The sequence below is a fragment of the Chionomys nivalis genome, chromosome 26 (genome assembly GCF_950005125.1).
Source record: "Chionomys nivalis chromosome 26, mChiNiv1.1, whole genome shotgun sequence".
Lineage (NCBI taxonomy): Eukaryota > Metazoa > Chordata > Mammalia > Rodentia > Cricetidae > Chionomys > Chionomys nivalis.
Genome location: NC_080111.1, coordinates 23,071,560 through 23,089,353, shown reverse-complemented (window position 1 = coordinate 23,089,353; position 17,794 = coordinate 23,071,560). Strand labels below are relative to the sequence as shown.

The window sequence follows — 17,794 nt, the reverse complement described above, 5'->3', positions numbered from 1 at the left end:
GAAGTGCATTGTAAGAAACTTCCAAAACTCCAGAATTGACAGAGACATCTTACTGCCTGCCCAATGACCCAAAGATCTTCTGAATTGTTGGAGCATCCATCTTCAGCTTACTGGCCCATAATATCCAGTAGACTTTTCCATGAAACAGGAAATCTGAAGATTTGTTTTGCCTTGTAATGGCAAAGTCCATCAGTTTCTTCTGTGTCCTGCAGAATGTCTAGCAGGCTCTTTCATGAAGCAGGAAGTCAAAGACCATCTCACCTTTAAGCAAGTTCAGCCATCATTTTTCTGTGGGTCCTGCATGTCCATTTCATAGAGCATAACATCAAATGGTCCAGGCAAGGGCTTTTTTTTTTTTGCCCAAATAGCTTAAAAAAAAAAAAAAAAAAAAACTCCATAAGGAACCTCTTCAATGCCCATCTTCCTCTTGAAATAGTTTGATGATGCCTTCAGTAGATGTGTCTCATTGTCATGAAAAGTTCAAAATTCTTTTTAAATGCCATATTCTGTAGTCTTTAAAAGGTTTGAAGAATGCCTGTCCATCTAAAATACATCTCTGTACATCTAGAAATCCTAACATGACTACAAGCTTGACCATTATAGATGATTATTTATTAACCATATTTCTTAGTTATGCATTACATTTTTAAATGAGCTGCACAAACCAATACCTTAATAAAGAGCAAAAATATACATATAAAAAATTGACCTAAAATTTGTATCAATAGACCAAGATTCATACCAATGCAAAGTATTCATATCTTTAGTATATTCCCCCTTTAAATGTAAACAACCCTTTATAAACAATCAATTAGGGAATTTGCATGGAATTCTTTCCAAACTGCTTCTTGCTTTTTTGGGGCAAAGTAATTTTGGGGGGTGTTCACAGCAACCTTTTGGAGGGTCTTGGTCCATCAAACCACATTAGTCTGGAAGCAATCCACAAGTACTCATCCTTTGTTGAAACAAAAGAAGAACCTCTTTTCAAAAACAACAGATCCTTAGACCCAAATTTTGAAGCCAAGATAACTTTAAAATATATGTTGGTTTAGCTTAGCTGCCCATACAATGAAATGTCTCTCTGTACTTAGCTCCTTAATTGTCAAAAAAATTCAAAGAAAGCACAATAATATACATAATCCAGATTCTCTGTGTATGTTCCATCTTTACACAGCTTATTTTCTTACTCTATTAATTTTTTTACAAGTTTAATATTTATTTTATTATCTTTATTTCTTTAATCTATGACTGTCTGTGCTTTTTATATGACATTTACTGTCTCTTTATTCTTTTTCTTCTCTCTCCCAAGCTTACTTACTTTTTAAAAACACATTGTGCCATGTTTAGAGACCTTTTATGTCTGAATCTGTCCTATTGTGCATTTGAAATCCTTTTCTGTCCAGGAGCCCTTCTTAAAATGCTAAACCGCATTACTAGGTCTGAGGATGCTTTGCCTTTTGGCTCTGCCCAGTCCAACATGGCAGAGGTATGTTCAGTGGAAGCCATGTTCGTAGCCCCATTTTCAAGCACACAGCAGGTATATGTTGGCATTAAGCAAGAACCAGAGTTCATCCTGGCAGCAAGGCCCAGGAAGTCACCGTTTTGAAAATGCTTTTTTTAGTTTGTTTGTTTTTTTGCTGCCAGTGAATCAGGAAGACATCTGTTAAAGGAATCATGCTTCTGTTTGCTTCTAGCAAACAGAGCCTACCTGAGAAAATCCTGCTACCAAAAAGCCATGCTTAACTCTGTTCTTTTGTGTCTAGGATTCCTTTCCAAACTTTCTCAGGTTTTATGTGGATGTAGTCAGCCCCACATTGGTGCACCAATTCATTGGCGGAGACTTCTTGTTCGTTCCTGGCTACCCAGATAGGAAAATAATCTCATAGAAACTACATTCTTTGCAATGCTGCTTGACCAATCACTTAAGTGTATTTCTAGCTAGCTATATCTGGTTACCTCATTTCTATTAATCGGAGTATCACCATGTGCTTACTGGCCAGGTCCAAGCTCATCTGTCTCCAGCGGGGCTACATGTCAACTCACTAACTCTGCCTTCTTTCTACCAATATTCAGTTTAGTTTTCTCACCTAGCTCTATTCTGTTAAGCTACTGGATGAAACAGATTTATTCATTAACCAATAGAAGCAACACACAGACTGAAGGACTTCCCACACGTATGTATATGGTGAATGCCTTTAAAATATTTTAGTGGTGCTTTCTAGACTCTTCTCAAAATATTCAATTAAATATAAACATTTGAGCCTGCATCTACTCAAAATATTGAATTAGATTTGAGCCTGCATCTAACAAATAATGAGATAAATATTATATTCATTGAGAAAAAGCATAATATACATTTCTAACTTCAATTATGCATTAACTACCTCCTAAAAGATACCCAGCTATGTTCAGCATCACAAACATACACACCATCTTGTTTACGATGACAGTAGTAAGTAGCACTGAAACGAGAATAGATACAGAATTAGAAGACGCTGCCGAGTAATGACAGAGCCTCCCTCACTTGGTTCTGTTTCCTGGGGAACTGTAACGCTGTTTCCAAATAATGCTGTCTGGATTTATCACTTACTTTGAGGAAGGAAAAAGATAATGTGTACAAAAGTACTTCCTACATTTTAAAGTGCTATACAAATGTCAAAAATCAGCTCTAGAGAAAATATTAAAGAAAGGAATCAATAGGCAAAACTATTAACTTTAAAGCCAAAACATTTATGTATAATTTCATGTCTTTTTATCTTCTATTTGCTTCCTTATTCTTGGAAAAGATTTCAAATATTTGTTAGTGTTCCAATTTCATGGCAAAGGGACAAAGCAAACAGTAGATTGACAGCCAGTCTGTCACTTGTGGTTCACACTATTAAATACCCACTGTAAAGGGTAGGTTACAACTTTTATAACCACAATACTGAATCAAAGTTGTAGGGATGTAAGGAACTTCTGATTTCCCACTGCTTTCCCTCCAAATCAGCAAGAACTGGAAATGATTATCTGCTTTTTCCTGTATTCATGATATTTCAGCTTTTTCCTCCCACATTTCTTGAGAATGTCCAAGTGGCACTCTGGGGACGCAATAGTATTAATTGAAGACATTAATTATTAGCTGGAACCATTTTATTTAGTCAGTATTTCACTTACCCATGTAATAACGTACAATTATTGAGAACAACCAGCCTTCAAGCTAGCTGGGTTCTAAGGGCCTGTTGCACGTTTGAAAATGAAAAATTGACCTGCAAACACCTGCTATCTCTATTTAGAAATATTTTTGAGGTGTATATGCTCACATTACTAATCTAGATGTCCTGCTTATTTTCAATGGTGGGGGGACCCATTGAAAAAAGTTGTCCATATCCCATTAAAGCAAAATTAGCCCATATGTTAATACTGGTAATACTTGTCAATTGAGACTGCCTACTCAGTCTGACTTCCAACTGTTAAAAGACAGATAGTGGAAATCCAGTGTAAGTAGTGACCAACATCCTCAATCAATATGGTTAAACTCCGGAATTACACACTGCTTAACCCATGATGCTAATTGCTCAGGGGTCACTGACAATGTCACCATGACTCAAGTACTCTGGTGTTCTTAGTGACTACATTCCATGTTGTAAAATAACATCATATTACTTGCTTATAAGTATGTTTTTTTTTAAATTGTGCACTATATATGTAAACATTGTCTTTACAACAATAGCAATTAATATAATTTTAAAAATTCTTGTATGTAGTTGATTTAGAAGTAAGCTTCACTAATACCAGCAAAGCAATTAAAATCTGAAAACTCCATGCTTCCACCATGATATTAGTGCTCTATGGCCTATGGTTATTGTTACTATTCTTTGAAATTACTATACTGAGTCTGAGGGAATTAAGATGGCCGTATCAGTTTGTCTTTCTGTCACCGGGAGTTTAACCAGGCCAAAATGAATTCTACTTTAAGGTTATGGCTCTAAACAACAATTAAAATGCAAAAACTACCATTACATCAGTCGTCTGGGAAAAGTGTATTCAAGTCTTCAGCAGTCACGATAAACAGCACAATATTAAAAGAAGGCTTTCAACTCAGCAAAAAAAAGGGAAGACGGAAGTAAGAGATGGGGTGTGAGAGAGCCAAGGGGCTGGTAAAGGAAAGAGATAGATAATAAATGTAAGGTTGGGGGTAGATGGACCACTGATACAGAAAAAAAATCAGGATGCTATGGGCAGAATTTAAAAGGGGAATTCAGAGTGTCAAGTGGAATCAGATAGGAATTTCTGGGATGCAAAGGGGAGTTTGAATTCTCCATATTATATGGGCATTATTAGCCTAACTACATTGTTGAGCTCAAAAGGAGATGCTGAGAAACTGGCAAGCCCTTCAGGATAGCTGGCACACAACTAGAAGAGAAAATGTTAGAGGAGAAAGAGAGGGAGTCCAGTCAGAGGTCTTCAAGTTGCACTCTGGAGTGCATGTGAAGTCAACAGACTAGATCAATCTGGGTGCCGATGTGAAGAAATTCACATTTCAGAAGGAAAAGTTTCTCAGTGGAGCAGAGAAATGGCAAGTAGGCTCTGTAGACTATCTAGCAAGCTGTGTTAAAAGCAGGATGAGAAACCTGAAAGGAATGAAGCAAGCGAGGCCAGAGAACAGGCAGGGATGCTAAGGAAGTGACAAGGAATAGAGAAGATAAATGTGTAATTCACTTTAATGACAATAAAAGTGGTATCATTGTGTGTGGTTTTATCACTGCCAGCAGACATACAGAAGACTTCAGGTTGTCTCCTGTTCCGTGAAGGATTTTAAAGGGAACTCCTAGGGAAAGAAGATGCTTGCTGATTTCATGGGCTTGTGCAAAATCAGCTCTGTTAGTGAAGTTTTGTCTCCACTGTTTTAAACTTTGTAATTAAATTCTTTATTAAGATTGATTTTGCTCTCCTGAATGTAAACGAATTGCACATACATTTATTTTCTGATTCTTTAAAATATTAATGCATGTAAAATGTAAATTAGACATATTTAAGAATCTCCTGTGATGTGCCCATATACTGTGAAGTGCATGAATCAGGATAAAGGTGTAGATTTCATCAAATACTTATAGTTTCTTTGTGGTGAGAACATCCAAAATTCTTTCTTCTAGCTTTGCTGAACTATTTGATGAATCACCACTGCCGATAGTCCCCTACTGTGGAATAGGATCCCAGAACTTACTTCTGTCCACCTGAGACTTTTTCTATTCCTTGATCTATTTTCTCCTCCTTGACTTCCCTATTTTCACTGTAGTCTTGAGTATCACTACTCATTCATGATATTCTACAGCTGTCATTATGAGGTTAGGTTTAATAACACAGAAGCTTTCCAACAGCTAAGAGATTGCTGGGCAAAAAGACTTGAGACTGACAAAGAGGCAGAAGGGAAAGGAATGCTTTGTTTTCTTTTCAAAAATAAAGTGCCCAAATCTTGAGCACTGCATGGGTCAAAGAACACTTTTCACATTATGGATAATTTTGTTAGAAGAGATGCAGAGATAGGTCAATAGAGCATGCAAACACTGCACAGAATAGTGGATATATGCATCTGTGATGTGGGTGAAGACTCCTGGGCCTCGAGGTCAGACCACTGAAAGGGTAGGAACCATCGGGCTAGATTGTGGGCCTCATAAAAGTGAAAGGAGCAATGGAAAAGTGTGGGTAAGAAATAGTTCTGGCAAAATACACGTTAGTGTACGATTGAAGCAGAGATGCTTGAAAGGTTGAATAGACCAGGTTGTGGCATGGATCTTGATAAGAATTCTTTTTTATTTTTCTAGTTTGCAATGTGCATGATGTAGAGAAAATTATTAAGACTAATTCTTAGAGTACAGAGTATATAGGAAGAAACGGACAGGTAGTCACCACTGTCCTCTTGGAATCTGGGCTACTTTTCCACACTACTGTAACAAATAGTCACGAGTTTCATGGCAGAAACCACCATATTGTTGAACTCATTGTTATCTAAGTGAAAAACCTGGAGTGAATCTTGCTAGGTGAAAATCAAGGAGGACCACCCAATGGGGACTTGACTTCATTGTCAGTAGCAGCCTTTAAAGATCACCAGTGTCCCTTGGTGCTGCCCCATTCTTCCATCTTCAAAGTAAGCACTGGTGGACCTTTCCAATCATGGATTTCATTGGCTAATTCTGTTTTCATCATCAAACCTCCCTGGTAAGGGTCTATGTCATTGTATTAGATTCACCCAGATCATTGGAGTAGTCTTCGCATCTCAAAATCCTGCTGTTGATGCCATGTGCAAAATGCCTTCTGTAGTCCAAGGAATTAAGACAAGAATTCTGAGACCACATTTTTATTTTTTTGCCTGTCACAGTATTTGTGACTTGGTTATATGGAAGAGATGAGACATACTCTGAAAATTGATTGCAACTGTGTTAATTCAGAAGACATAATGAAATGTCTGAGAGAAGCATAAAATTGGAACAAAATTGTGGCTTTTCTATTAATAGTAGAGCTGATGGGATGAGCTTTCTTAAATTATCTTTCTTTTGTTTTATTTATTAGTAACTTTATATGTTTTATCAGCAGACTGGTGAGTTTAAAATTGAATTATTTTCAGTGTGTCCATAAAAGAGGCAAACTCTCCAGGTTTTTTAGCCTTAACTACACAGAGAAATTGTTTTATGACCTAAAGCATCATTGACTTTGCTTATGACAATTTTATTTCTGATATATGCCTGCTTTAGCTTTTAACTGCTCTAAACTGTCAGAAAACTTGAGATTGTAGATAACTGGCTCAGGCAAACTGTCTGACAGCCACCCATACATCTGTCACAGGCAGCTGAAAGGTTGCGATGATATCACTTCAGATGTTAACAGATCAGGGACTGAAATAATAATTTCAGACGGCGTTGCCTGTGATCAGATCCTTCCTCCAGACCTCAGGTCATCTTAATAAACCCCGTCCTTAGCTTGCTGTTAAGTGTTTAATAAACACATTATAATAGCCCTGACCACAAAAAGCTAGTGAAGATATTGTTACCACTTTATCTGATTCAGTAGCTCAGGAATAAAGTTCAAAGTGGATATATTACTATTTTAAAGACATACTATAATTAACGTAAGGAATATTGGTAGCACCCATATTATAATTCTGTGAAAATATGTCCCACATTTTGAGCAGCAAAGAAAGAAACAAGCAAAAGTCCCACCAAACAAACAACAATGACCCTTTTGTTAGTAGACTGCAAAATTGAAGTTGTAGTTGCAAGCCTACTTATTTTTAACATTGAAATGACAAATTGTGTCAACTTTTAGGGTATCCAGAATGTAGGATTTTATTAGGGAGGTGAAATCAAATAAAAACTTTTAATTTCTTTAGTATTTTTAATAAACATTCTTGATCCAGGGTTAGCAACTGATCAAATAAATGTCTCCAGAAGGGGGAAAACTTTCAGTTGTTTCCCCTGAGTGTTGTCTGACACTCAGAGTTAATGTTCATGTGTTCTTGGTGTGGAATTTGATGTTGTGAGTTTATGTTTTTTTCTCAGACTCTAATGCAGGTACATGATGCACCAATGTTCTCACACAGGGATGACATCACAGAATCTGACGTAGGTGCATGATATATCCTCACAGGGCTGACGTCACAGACTCTGACAGAGGTGCATGATGCACTGATGTCCTCACCCAGGGCTGACGTCACAGACTCTGATGGAGGTGTACGATACACCGATGTCCTCACACAGGGCTGACATTTTAGAATGATGGTTCATTAACCAAATAATTTTCAAAATGTCAGGGTTGCGGGCTTCTTGGTGGGATTTCATTTCTTTTGACCCAATTTATCTTTATGAATTTGTTATCTCAGATAGATGTTGAAATCCACAATTCAGTGTTAGCTTCAAAGAGTCTAAGTGATGATTTCCACAAGGGAAAACTGGTGAATTTTTAAGGAAATATTGACTTCATTTCCTACCTATAACTCCTGTTCCACAATTCCACGAATCTCGTGATGACTATTTCTCTGCACTTTCTGTGTCTTTCACTCACTTGAAAGTTCAAACTCACTGAAAGAGTTTAGAATAAATCAACATTGCTCATCGTACACTTGCACTTTCAATATTTGTGTTACAGAGTCTAATACTATCTGTCATTAGCAACTTTAGATTAGAAAATAGGTACTACAGAGTTTTTAAGGTATAAACACATCTGGCCTTAGCAAACATCTCAGTATTTACTTCTTTTTATTGTCTTCTATGACCTTTTGACCTTTTAAATGTATATGCTCTTTGTTATTTGGTTTCTTGTTCTCGGGAACTGCTCATTTATTCTCGGCCACCCATACCCAAAATAATGACACAGAAACTATATTAATTAAAACACTACTTGCTGAAGCACTTAAATGTATTGCTAGCTAGAGCTCTTATATCTTAAATTAACCCATTTCTATTAATCTGTGTATCGCCACACAGTTGTGGCCTACTGGTAAGGTTCTGTCCAATGTCCAGTGTTTGTCTCCTGTGGTGGCCACACAGCTTCTCTCTGACTCCTACTCTCTCTCTCTCTCTCTCTCTCTCTCTCTATATATATATATATATATATATATATATATATATATATATATCTTTCAGCTTGACTATATTCTGTTGAACCATTGGCTGAAAGCAGCTTTTTATTAACCAGTGGTAATAAAATGTGTTCACACACACAGAGGGAAATCCCACATCAGTTTCTCAAACACTTCACCAAGTGATGTGATGTGGAAGGGCAGGCAAAAACCCCATCTGCACAGTTTTTGTCTGGCAAGGGATGCTCGGTTTTGCTCTGCAGATTTGTATGAAACTCTGAGCATCAACCTTAGTTTGTCAGGTCTGCAATTCCTTCTTAATTGGCCATTTTTTCTCACGCCTCTGAAAATTACTATCCATAGAAATTTGTGGCACCCTCTCCCGATTTCCTGCCATGCAGACCTTCTTCTAAGTTGTGCACAGCAGCTGAACAAAAAGTCATCACTGTTGAGCTCAGTGATGGAGTCACACACCTGGTCTCTTCTACAAGGCTTCACATTCAAAGACAAGACCAGATGGTCTCAGGAATCAAAGGAACTCAGAATTTACTGGAAGTGTTTTGAAACGGAAAAGTAAGGATAGCCATCTTAGACTATCAGGCAGAGAGAATAAGTAAAGTACAGAACAGGACATGGGAGGTAGTGGGGTGGTGGAGCATGCTCCAATGAAGAGAAGCAGACCCAGCTCTGAGGGGTCAGCTGCCGGGCGCTGTGGCTTCACGGCCGTGAGCTGGCGGAACACCCCTCAGTATCAAAAATGTTCTGTTGCCAATTATTTTTATTTATATAAAATTTTCACAGTAGTTATTATGGTTAGTTTCCTAAATGACTTTCTTGTACCCAAACTACTTATTGTAGACTTGCTGTATGTGTGTGTATATATATCTATATGTGTGTGTATACACATTATACACACATTTATACATATGTAAATATATATGCATGTATAATGAGTGAGAATTTTTGAACTCTAGGAACATTCAGAGAAATTTTCTGTGCTTATATGTATGAAATAGAGGCCAATAGTATAATACTATTTTTGTGGAAATGTTTTTATTTAATACCTATTGCCATGAAAACAGATACTAAAGGTTTTGGCTGAAATAGTGAATAGGATATCACACACACTCATTCACATTGAAGTAATTGTGAACTAATCATTTTAAATTGTCAGTGTTGAATATTTAAAAATAACATGTGAAAATTATTATAATAAATATTATTATTATTATTTCCCAAGTTATTCTAAACATTAATAAGGCATACTAGGGGTATAAACCTCAATTCTGCTTTTATCACTGAATCTTTTTCCGTAACTTTTTTCAGTGTTTCTTCTTTGAATTATTTAACTGATGCATCTCAGTATAATTGATTGATAAGAGCTGCTAATTTCTCGTATCTCTCATATTCTCTAAAAACACTGAAATAGGATCTGCCAAGCCCCCATGGTTATGTATAAAACCCAGTTGGTAACTAAATACTGTGCTGTTCCTGAGGTCCTGATGAGACCATGTAGGTTGTTGGTTACCTAGCCTTGTTATTTTATCTGAGCAATTAAACCTTTATCACAATTGGCATCTTCACAGTGTCTTTCTGTTTTCTTTCCAGGACCCCGTGTTTCACTTGGAGTCCCACAGATCTGAGAGAGGAAGGGGCAGATGTCCCTTTGACCCCAGCTCCTCCTTTGTCTCTACTCTAGTCGGTAATTATCTTTGCCACAAACATCAGGTGGTAGCCATGGTGATTGGAAATATATTTTTCAACCTCAGAACATTCTTTGGCATTTCTTTATAATCTTTGCCTTGACGAATCTATCAGCTGCGATCTGGAGAAATGATGCTGAATTTCAAGTGACACCCTCTTTGGTAATTTCACTCTAAAATAACTACAGGCGACATTAATACTTATACCTCTTCATGAAAAGCAAATGTCTATAAATACTTGAAGCAGTGAGGTGTGTGTGTGTGTGCAAGCTTGCAGAGGTCAGAGGACAAAACACAGGCCTCAAGTCTCTCCACCTTGTGGATGTTAGGTCTGACTCAGGTCACCAGGCTTGGAGGCATGCACCATTAACTGCTCAGCCAGCTCATCTGCACTCATCTAAATTCTTATTAAGCTGGAATATAGGCTAGAGAGGCTGAGCAGCTCAAACCGGCACTGAATGCGTGCCTAGGAACAATGCAATAAATCACATTGTCTGATAGATACTGCAGATTAATTCAGGTTAATTAAATGAGTTACTCAAAAGCCTCCCTTGCCACAATAAAGAAACATGCTTTTCTGTATTAGCAAGAGTTGGAAATGATCTACTTTCATTTGACGTACTGTGGCAATATGAGCACATGAGACTCTCTACATATAAAATAAATGGAAGCAGTTCTTGACACCTAACAAGTGTTTCTGAGTTTTCAGTATTGAGTATCTGAGGGCCCCTGTACATGACACTATTGCCACATTTTCACTACGTACAGTCCATTCTGTGATCAGTCCTCTTTGAAGAAAAGGAGAAACTGTAACTTTTAGAGACTTCATAATCTAAGTAAACCAAAAGAGCTTAAAATTCTTTGCTGACGTTTAATTAAAGTATTTTCTGAAGTGCTGGAAAGATGGCTTGATGTTTCAGGGTACTGGTTGCTCACCCAGTGTTCCATAACTTTGCAAAGCCAGCTCAAAAGGATCTGATGCCCTCTTCTGGCCTTCATAGGCACTGCAGCCACATATTCACAGACATACGCGGGAACAAAACACCCATACACATATAATTAAAACTAAAATTAAAAAAAAAAGTAAACTCTGCTGTGTTTGTGTGTGTGATTCTCCAGACTGCACACTGGAGAATCCATTTTCTTCAAGTTTTTCCAGATGTTGACAGGTCTTGTGTTCCGCTTAGTACATTTCCCTGTCTGGATTGTGGATCTGGGTCATGGAAACTTTGACTTAGCATTATAATTTAAGATGTTATAAAATGAGAATGGCACAGAGTAAGTTGACTTGACTAAACATGTAAATATGACTATTTTAAAATATTTTAATTCCTCTATAAATTTGTACATAAAATGTGGGGTATGTGTGTATATGTGTATGTGTGTTTATGTAGAGTATGAAGAGACCTTAAATATGAAAATAGAACTATTAAGACAGTTCAGACAGTAGTAATCACAACATTAGGAATGTCATTCTTGGTGCATACGATATCCATAATTGCTAGACATTCCACGGAAATTGGCAGGATCTGAATTAAAATGCATACGTTGGATAAACTGAATGTCTGGATAGAGTACAGACTGAGAAATTCTGGCAAACAAAAAACAAATTTTGAGATATTTCCCTTATTAGAAAGATATTGGAGTTTGGATATTTCATAGTATGCATTCCTGTGCAGTGAAATACTTAAAATTTGGGAAGAGAAGGCCAATCATTTAAACATTTTATTTAAATGGTGAAAATAGGCATTTCCATAGCTATCTCTGTCATTCAAGATTCAGTCTCCCTGGAATTTGATTATTCATGTAATCGGGAATTTAGAGTTGAAGTCTTTAAGGAGGAGATTTACTGGACGGGCATTGCCAAGACAATGTCCCTGGACTACTAGATCAAATCACCGTGTGCTGAGATGTGGTATACTTGCCTTCTGGGGGCTGCTGTGTTTATTTAGAAGAGAAATCACATTAAAGAATTGCTTTCCAAGCTAAACAGAAAAGCTATGGAACAATCCCTCCAAAGAGAAGAAATGAAAATATAAATCTTCATATTTCTCCTTTCCCTATCATCCCAAAGTACTTTGGAGAGATTGTTTCCTCGCTGTGGAAAGCTGTAGGCACTGGCCTGAGAACCTGATTATCTATGTGAGCCACAGATCTTTCCATGATAGGAAGTTCAAAATTTCACTCAGTTGAAAAGGCACTAGAAAAGTGAGCCGGAAAATGGAGCTGCCTGACTTGGAATTTGGCAAGTTTGGTGTTTAATAGCCATACACGTTCTGTTCTCATGGGCTAAAACAAAACCCAAGCACAGAGATGACTGGCTATCTTTTAATCATCATTCCTGTGTCTGTTCATATGTATGTCACACAATGTGTAATGTTTGTTCTCATGAAGACTAACATCATGAGAAAACACTCACACTGATAACAACATTCACAAGACTATGGGGTCTTAAAGAAGAAAAACGGTGGTTTTTTTATTAGTTCTTTGAGAAATTTTACACAATGTGTTTTGATTATTCTCCCCTTCCCCAGCTCCTCCTTAATCACCCAACTTTCTCTCTCTCTCTCTCTCTCTCTCTCTCTCTCTCTCATCACCATCAAGTCCAGTTTGTACTGCCAATATATTTTTGGATATGTGATCTTCTACTGGCAAGTGACCAATTGTCAGTATCTTCTCCTCTAGGGTGTGATGTCTTGTCCTCCTCTTCCCTCCATGCTGGGAATTTGTCTGCCAGGAGCCTGCACAAGCCTTGTGCCCACTCTCATAACTATGACAATGCACATGTCCCATACATACATGGGAGCTTCTCCAGCTGGAACTGTCTGTGACGTCTTCAGAAATCCTTCAGCATCCATTCACCGTTCCTATACTCTGTCCTCTGCTCTCTGTTTCCACTCCACAACTCAAATATTCTTCCCAAAGAGTGGCTGCTTTATTGTATTTCCTAATCTTCTTTCTTGAGCCAGCGTCTCATTGTGTGGCTCTGACTAGCCTGGGTCTGGTACAAAGAGCACTCTGGGCTCAAACTCACATAGACCCACCTGCCTCTGCCTCCCAAGGTCTGGGATTACTGTGAATCAATACCGCTGTTTATTTCTTAATTTTGGATACAATATTAATTTCAGTTAAATAATTCACATTATTTAAGATTCTCTGGAATGAGACAATAATACCATTTAGTAAGTGAAAGAATTCAATATTCATTCTTTTATTAAATTTATAACCAAATTTAGAAATGAAATGGTAACAGCTTCGATCTTAAAAAGAATTCAAGAGCAAAGCAATGGCCACAGGGAGTCACATTCCCCACAATCAGAAGCCAAGCAAGCTGAGGTCAGACATTAGTTCACCTCACTCCTCAAATCTCACTGAAGCCCGATTTGTTTGCCATACAGAAAAAGCTCATGCTTTGAGTACAGGGTTTTTTAGTGTGTCTGTGTTTTGCCCATTTCTTCCCCTGGGGTAACCACAAATATTCTCTCAAGAGCTGTTTTACTAACTGCTAAGGGCTTCCTAGCTTTCAAAGCTGTGGATTCCCTGAGATTTGCACTAAACCCAGTGGCCATGTCACTTGATTGCAGCTGTCTAACAAGCTGAAGGAACTTAGCACCTCGTTTGCTTAGTAAGATAAAATAGTGAGCTTGTTATTTGGTGGTCAATGACTCGAAATTGATTAGCTGTTTTCTTTGTGTCATATATTTTCTCTCTCTTCAGTGTTAGGTGTGATGCAACATACCTTAGGCTACCTTGCATTTTCTCTTTCAATCCTGTAGATACTTAAGTTTTTATTGCCGCGCTCCGCAGCCCGGTGTGCGTTCTATGCGCTAGACCCCAGTTCGCGAGCTTCGGGCAAGGGGCTGGAGGTTGAGAATACACACGCAGAGACAGACCAACACACAGACCTTCAAACACTGGTACCAAAAAGCCCCCCTTTAATAGCACCATGGAGGCTTAAATACCCTGCAGTCAATGGCCAACAGGTGAAAATCCCATCCTCTGATCCTCTAGGTAAAGCACAGCTTCTAGTAACTTCAATTAGAAGGCTCTAGACAGGGAAGGGCAGTTGAAGGCCAGGACTCAATTAGTCCCAACATCGTACAGGCTATTTTCCCACTAATTTTGTTAGAATTTCTGGTGTACTGTAATTCTCTCACACCTGAGTACTACACTTGAAAGGAGCAAGTGTTTAGAGAGACCACGTTGGTGTGTCATGTTTCTTTTGAAAACTTCCTTTGAATCTCCTCCCTCTGTATGTCTCTCTGTGTCTCTGTCTCTCTCTGTGAGCGTGTGTGCGCATGCCTGCACCCCTGTTCGCAGAGGAGGACTGGTTGTTCTGCTTTAGCACGTCCCCCCTGACTCCTTTCACAGAGGGTCTCTCATTTACGTGGAGTTAGACTGTTGGTGAGGAAAGCATCAGTATCACCCTCTCTCCAGTCCCCATGGCTCTAGTTCTCCAGGCATGTGTGTGGACTTGCCAGCTTCTCACATGGGTACCAAGGATCCAAGCTACTCTCCTCATGCCTGCCCAGCAACTTCTCTAACCCACAAGGCCATCTTCCCAGCCCACAATCTGATAACTTTTACTAGAACACTCTCAGTGATTGAACTTAAAGAATTAATATTCGATTTCATGAAATATCCAGCATTAAGAAATTTTACTTTGGGGCTGGCAAGATGGTTAAGCAGGATAAGTGCTTGCAGCACAAGCCAGGTGACCTTAGTGTGATTTGTGGGTCCCACAGTAGGAAAAATGTCCTCCTATCTCCACAGCTCCGCGTGTGGCAGACACTCTCATTCCTATTCTCTCTCTCTCTCTCTCTCTCTCTCTCTCTCTCTCTCTCTCTCTCACACACACACACACACACCATACACAATATTAAGTTTCAAGATACTTTTAAAACAAACTTTTTGAAGATCTATGATTCCGCATGAGTTTTAATAAACTACAAATTCTATGAATATTGGAATTTTTCGTGAATTTTTGTAAAACAAATATTTTTTGGGAATATATACCCAATTACCAGTTCTATGAATTAAACATAAGTGTTTATTGAATAAAAAATAATTGAAGAGCATAATAGGAAAATATAAAAAATTGTTTCAAGTTGGTAGTGGCAAAGCATTTAAGAATAAGCAGTCATTTCTTCTGTGTTAAGTATATTTATATCAAGAGCAGTTAGGAATGGTTAGTCATGTCTCGAATTTACCCCAGATGCCTAGAAATAGACCTCAAGTTACTCGCTTACCACTTTGCCATCCCTAAAGAATATCTTATTCAAGACTCCCGCTCCCCCACACTGGCAGAATGCCCACTGTCGACATGCTTGCTTCAGGGTCGGGCCATGACTACAGGCCTCTAAGGAGCTATTTGAATACTTTGCTTATATTCTAATTATTTCCTCAAATGAAAGAAAAAGGAAAAGAAACACTCAGTGTCTCCCTAAAAAAGATTGCTGCTTTGCAAATTTGGGTTTCCATCATGTCCCTTAGGAATTTAACTGACCATGGCTGTGTTGATTGATGTCACTGGTTAGCCACTAACAAAATACGGCGGCTACAGGCCTGTGAGTCAGCAAATGAACACACTTTTCTTTTATGTTTTTGCCCCAGAAACCACCTTCTTAATATTGATGGTTAAGGCTAGTCAACTGGTAAGAAAAGAAAGTACCCACACGACAGGCTGCCTTATGACATTTTTTATGGGTTCTTTAGAACAGACGATCACTTATTCACAAAACAAATGTGTTTAATATTATTATGAATCTAGAACATGCATTTATAACATAAATAGAAGAAACATTTGAGTAAAATAAAATAAGATTGCAAATAACTATTATGAATTGCTCCTACTAGACAGTTAAAATATGTATTCCTACAGAGTGAATACAAGTTCAGGAGATAGATAATAATTGACTAAATTCTTGATGACTTTCCTAAAATACTAAAGGTGTATTATGTTTAATTAAAACTACAAATAGAATACCGTTAAAAAAAAGTGAAGTTGTGTAGAAAAGTATTTATCCATACTTTACTTTAAAGTAACTTACATTGGATTATTTTATATGACAGAATAATTGTCTTTTCTTCTTTCTTGAAAGCAACTTATGATATACATAATCTTGTGATAGCAGCAAGGCTTCCTTCCAGGCTGTAACTACTGTGTACAAATTGTAGAAACAAATTGAATCTATGGATTCATGGCTTAAAATTATAGTTATCATTAATATCACAGAATTCATCATAACATTGTAGTAATATTCATATTTAGTGGTCTTAATTATTGTTAATATTAAGTTAAAAATAAAAATTCAAGAATTTATTTATTCATATAAATGCCTGGTAGACTCATCAATTCATAGTTTTTTCCTGAGGTCACTCGAAAATAATTAGTCAATGAATTTGGGGTGGGGCACAAGGGCGTTTGAGGCTGGAGCTAAAGAAATGAGAATGACATAAACATGGCACTTATGGATGAAATTCGCAAAAGATATTACATCTTGGTTTGTAAATGAAAACAATAAATCTAATCTTGTCCTGAGTCCTTTCTATTCTGTTTCATAGCGTTTTTAACACTAGAAGGGAGGCTTAGGGACATTTGATTGTTACTTCAATTTTTTTTGATTCAATAAATGTTTACTGAACTTATTCAATATCCCATATTTTGAATATAATGTCAAGTATGTAAGAGTGAAAAGAAAATCAGCCAGATGATTGATATAAGTTAGGATGGTGTCCGTAGTGGAAGCAGCTGGCCCTGGAAGGCTCTGTGGAGGCGATGGGCAGGAGTCATACAAAGAGAAGTGAAGTCGGTAGGGAGAGACTCCTTTGTTCCACGGGTAACTTTATGATAATAGCACTTTTCTCAGGGCCAAGTGGACGACTTTTAGCTTGTTTCCAGTGCAGAATTTTCTCAGTTGTAATCTTACCTATGTGTAGAGATTATCACTGAGTGTGATAAGTTATATTCCCTTCAAAATGCCCTGAAAACATGTCTTTTGCTCATTTATAACCAGTTAGCTGCCTAAAATTAATACAATATTGCTCAGCATTCAAATCCAGTTCTATAATAATTAAAAAGAGTATTTGGCATAAACACCACCTTGTTCTTATTCAAAACATCAAAATAGACTGGAAACAAATAAAAACCGCATCTAAATTAATACATTTGTGTGCCTAGAAATACAAAGCCTGGGATGTGACTGTTCTTATTGTTGCAACCCTAAGTTTTACTCTATATATGAATCTATTCCCTTTTTTAAATCAGGGCAATAAGGCTGATCTGGTTGGTATTCCTTCATTGTTTCATACCAGAAATTAGCAAAATAATGACTCGAAATTTTAATGACACCAAATAGTTATAATTTTAAAGAAGTATATTTTAAGGAACTATTTTTTCTTTAGATACTTGTTTCACTCATGGAATCTTTTCACTCATTTAATTACTACTGTTTGGTATTAATTGTACCTAAGCTTAATTCTAATTTTCTTATGTTTATTGTTGGTGTATTGTCTTCCCTTTATTTTTCTTTGGGAA

General features: G+C 37.4%; 1 protein-coding gene across 1 annotated transcript in view; it reads left to right on the top strand.

Moving 5' to 3' along the window:
- Positions 1 to 17,794, top strand: part of Sema3e (semaphorin 3E) — a 228,093-nt gene that overhangs the window by 168,232 nt on the left and 42,067 nt on the right. The window contains exon 5 of the mRNA XM_057758657.1: positions 10,163 to 10,256. Coding sequence (XP_057614640.1) covers positions 10,163 to 10,256 — 94 coding nt within the window. The remainder of the gene's footprint in view (positions 1 to 10,162; positions 10,257 to 17,794) is intronic.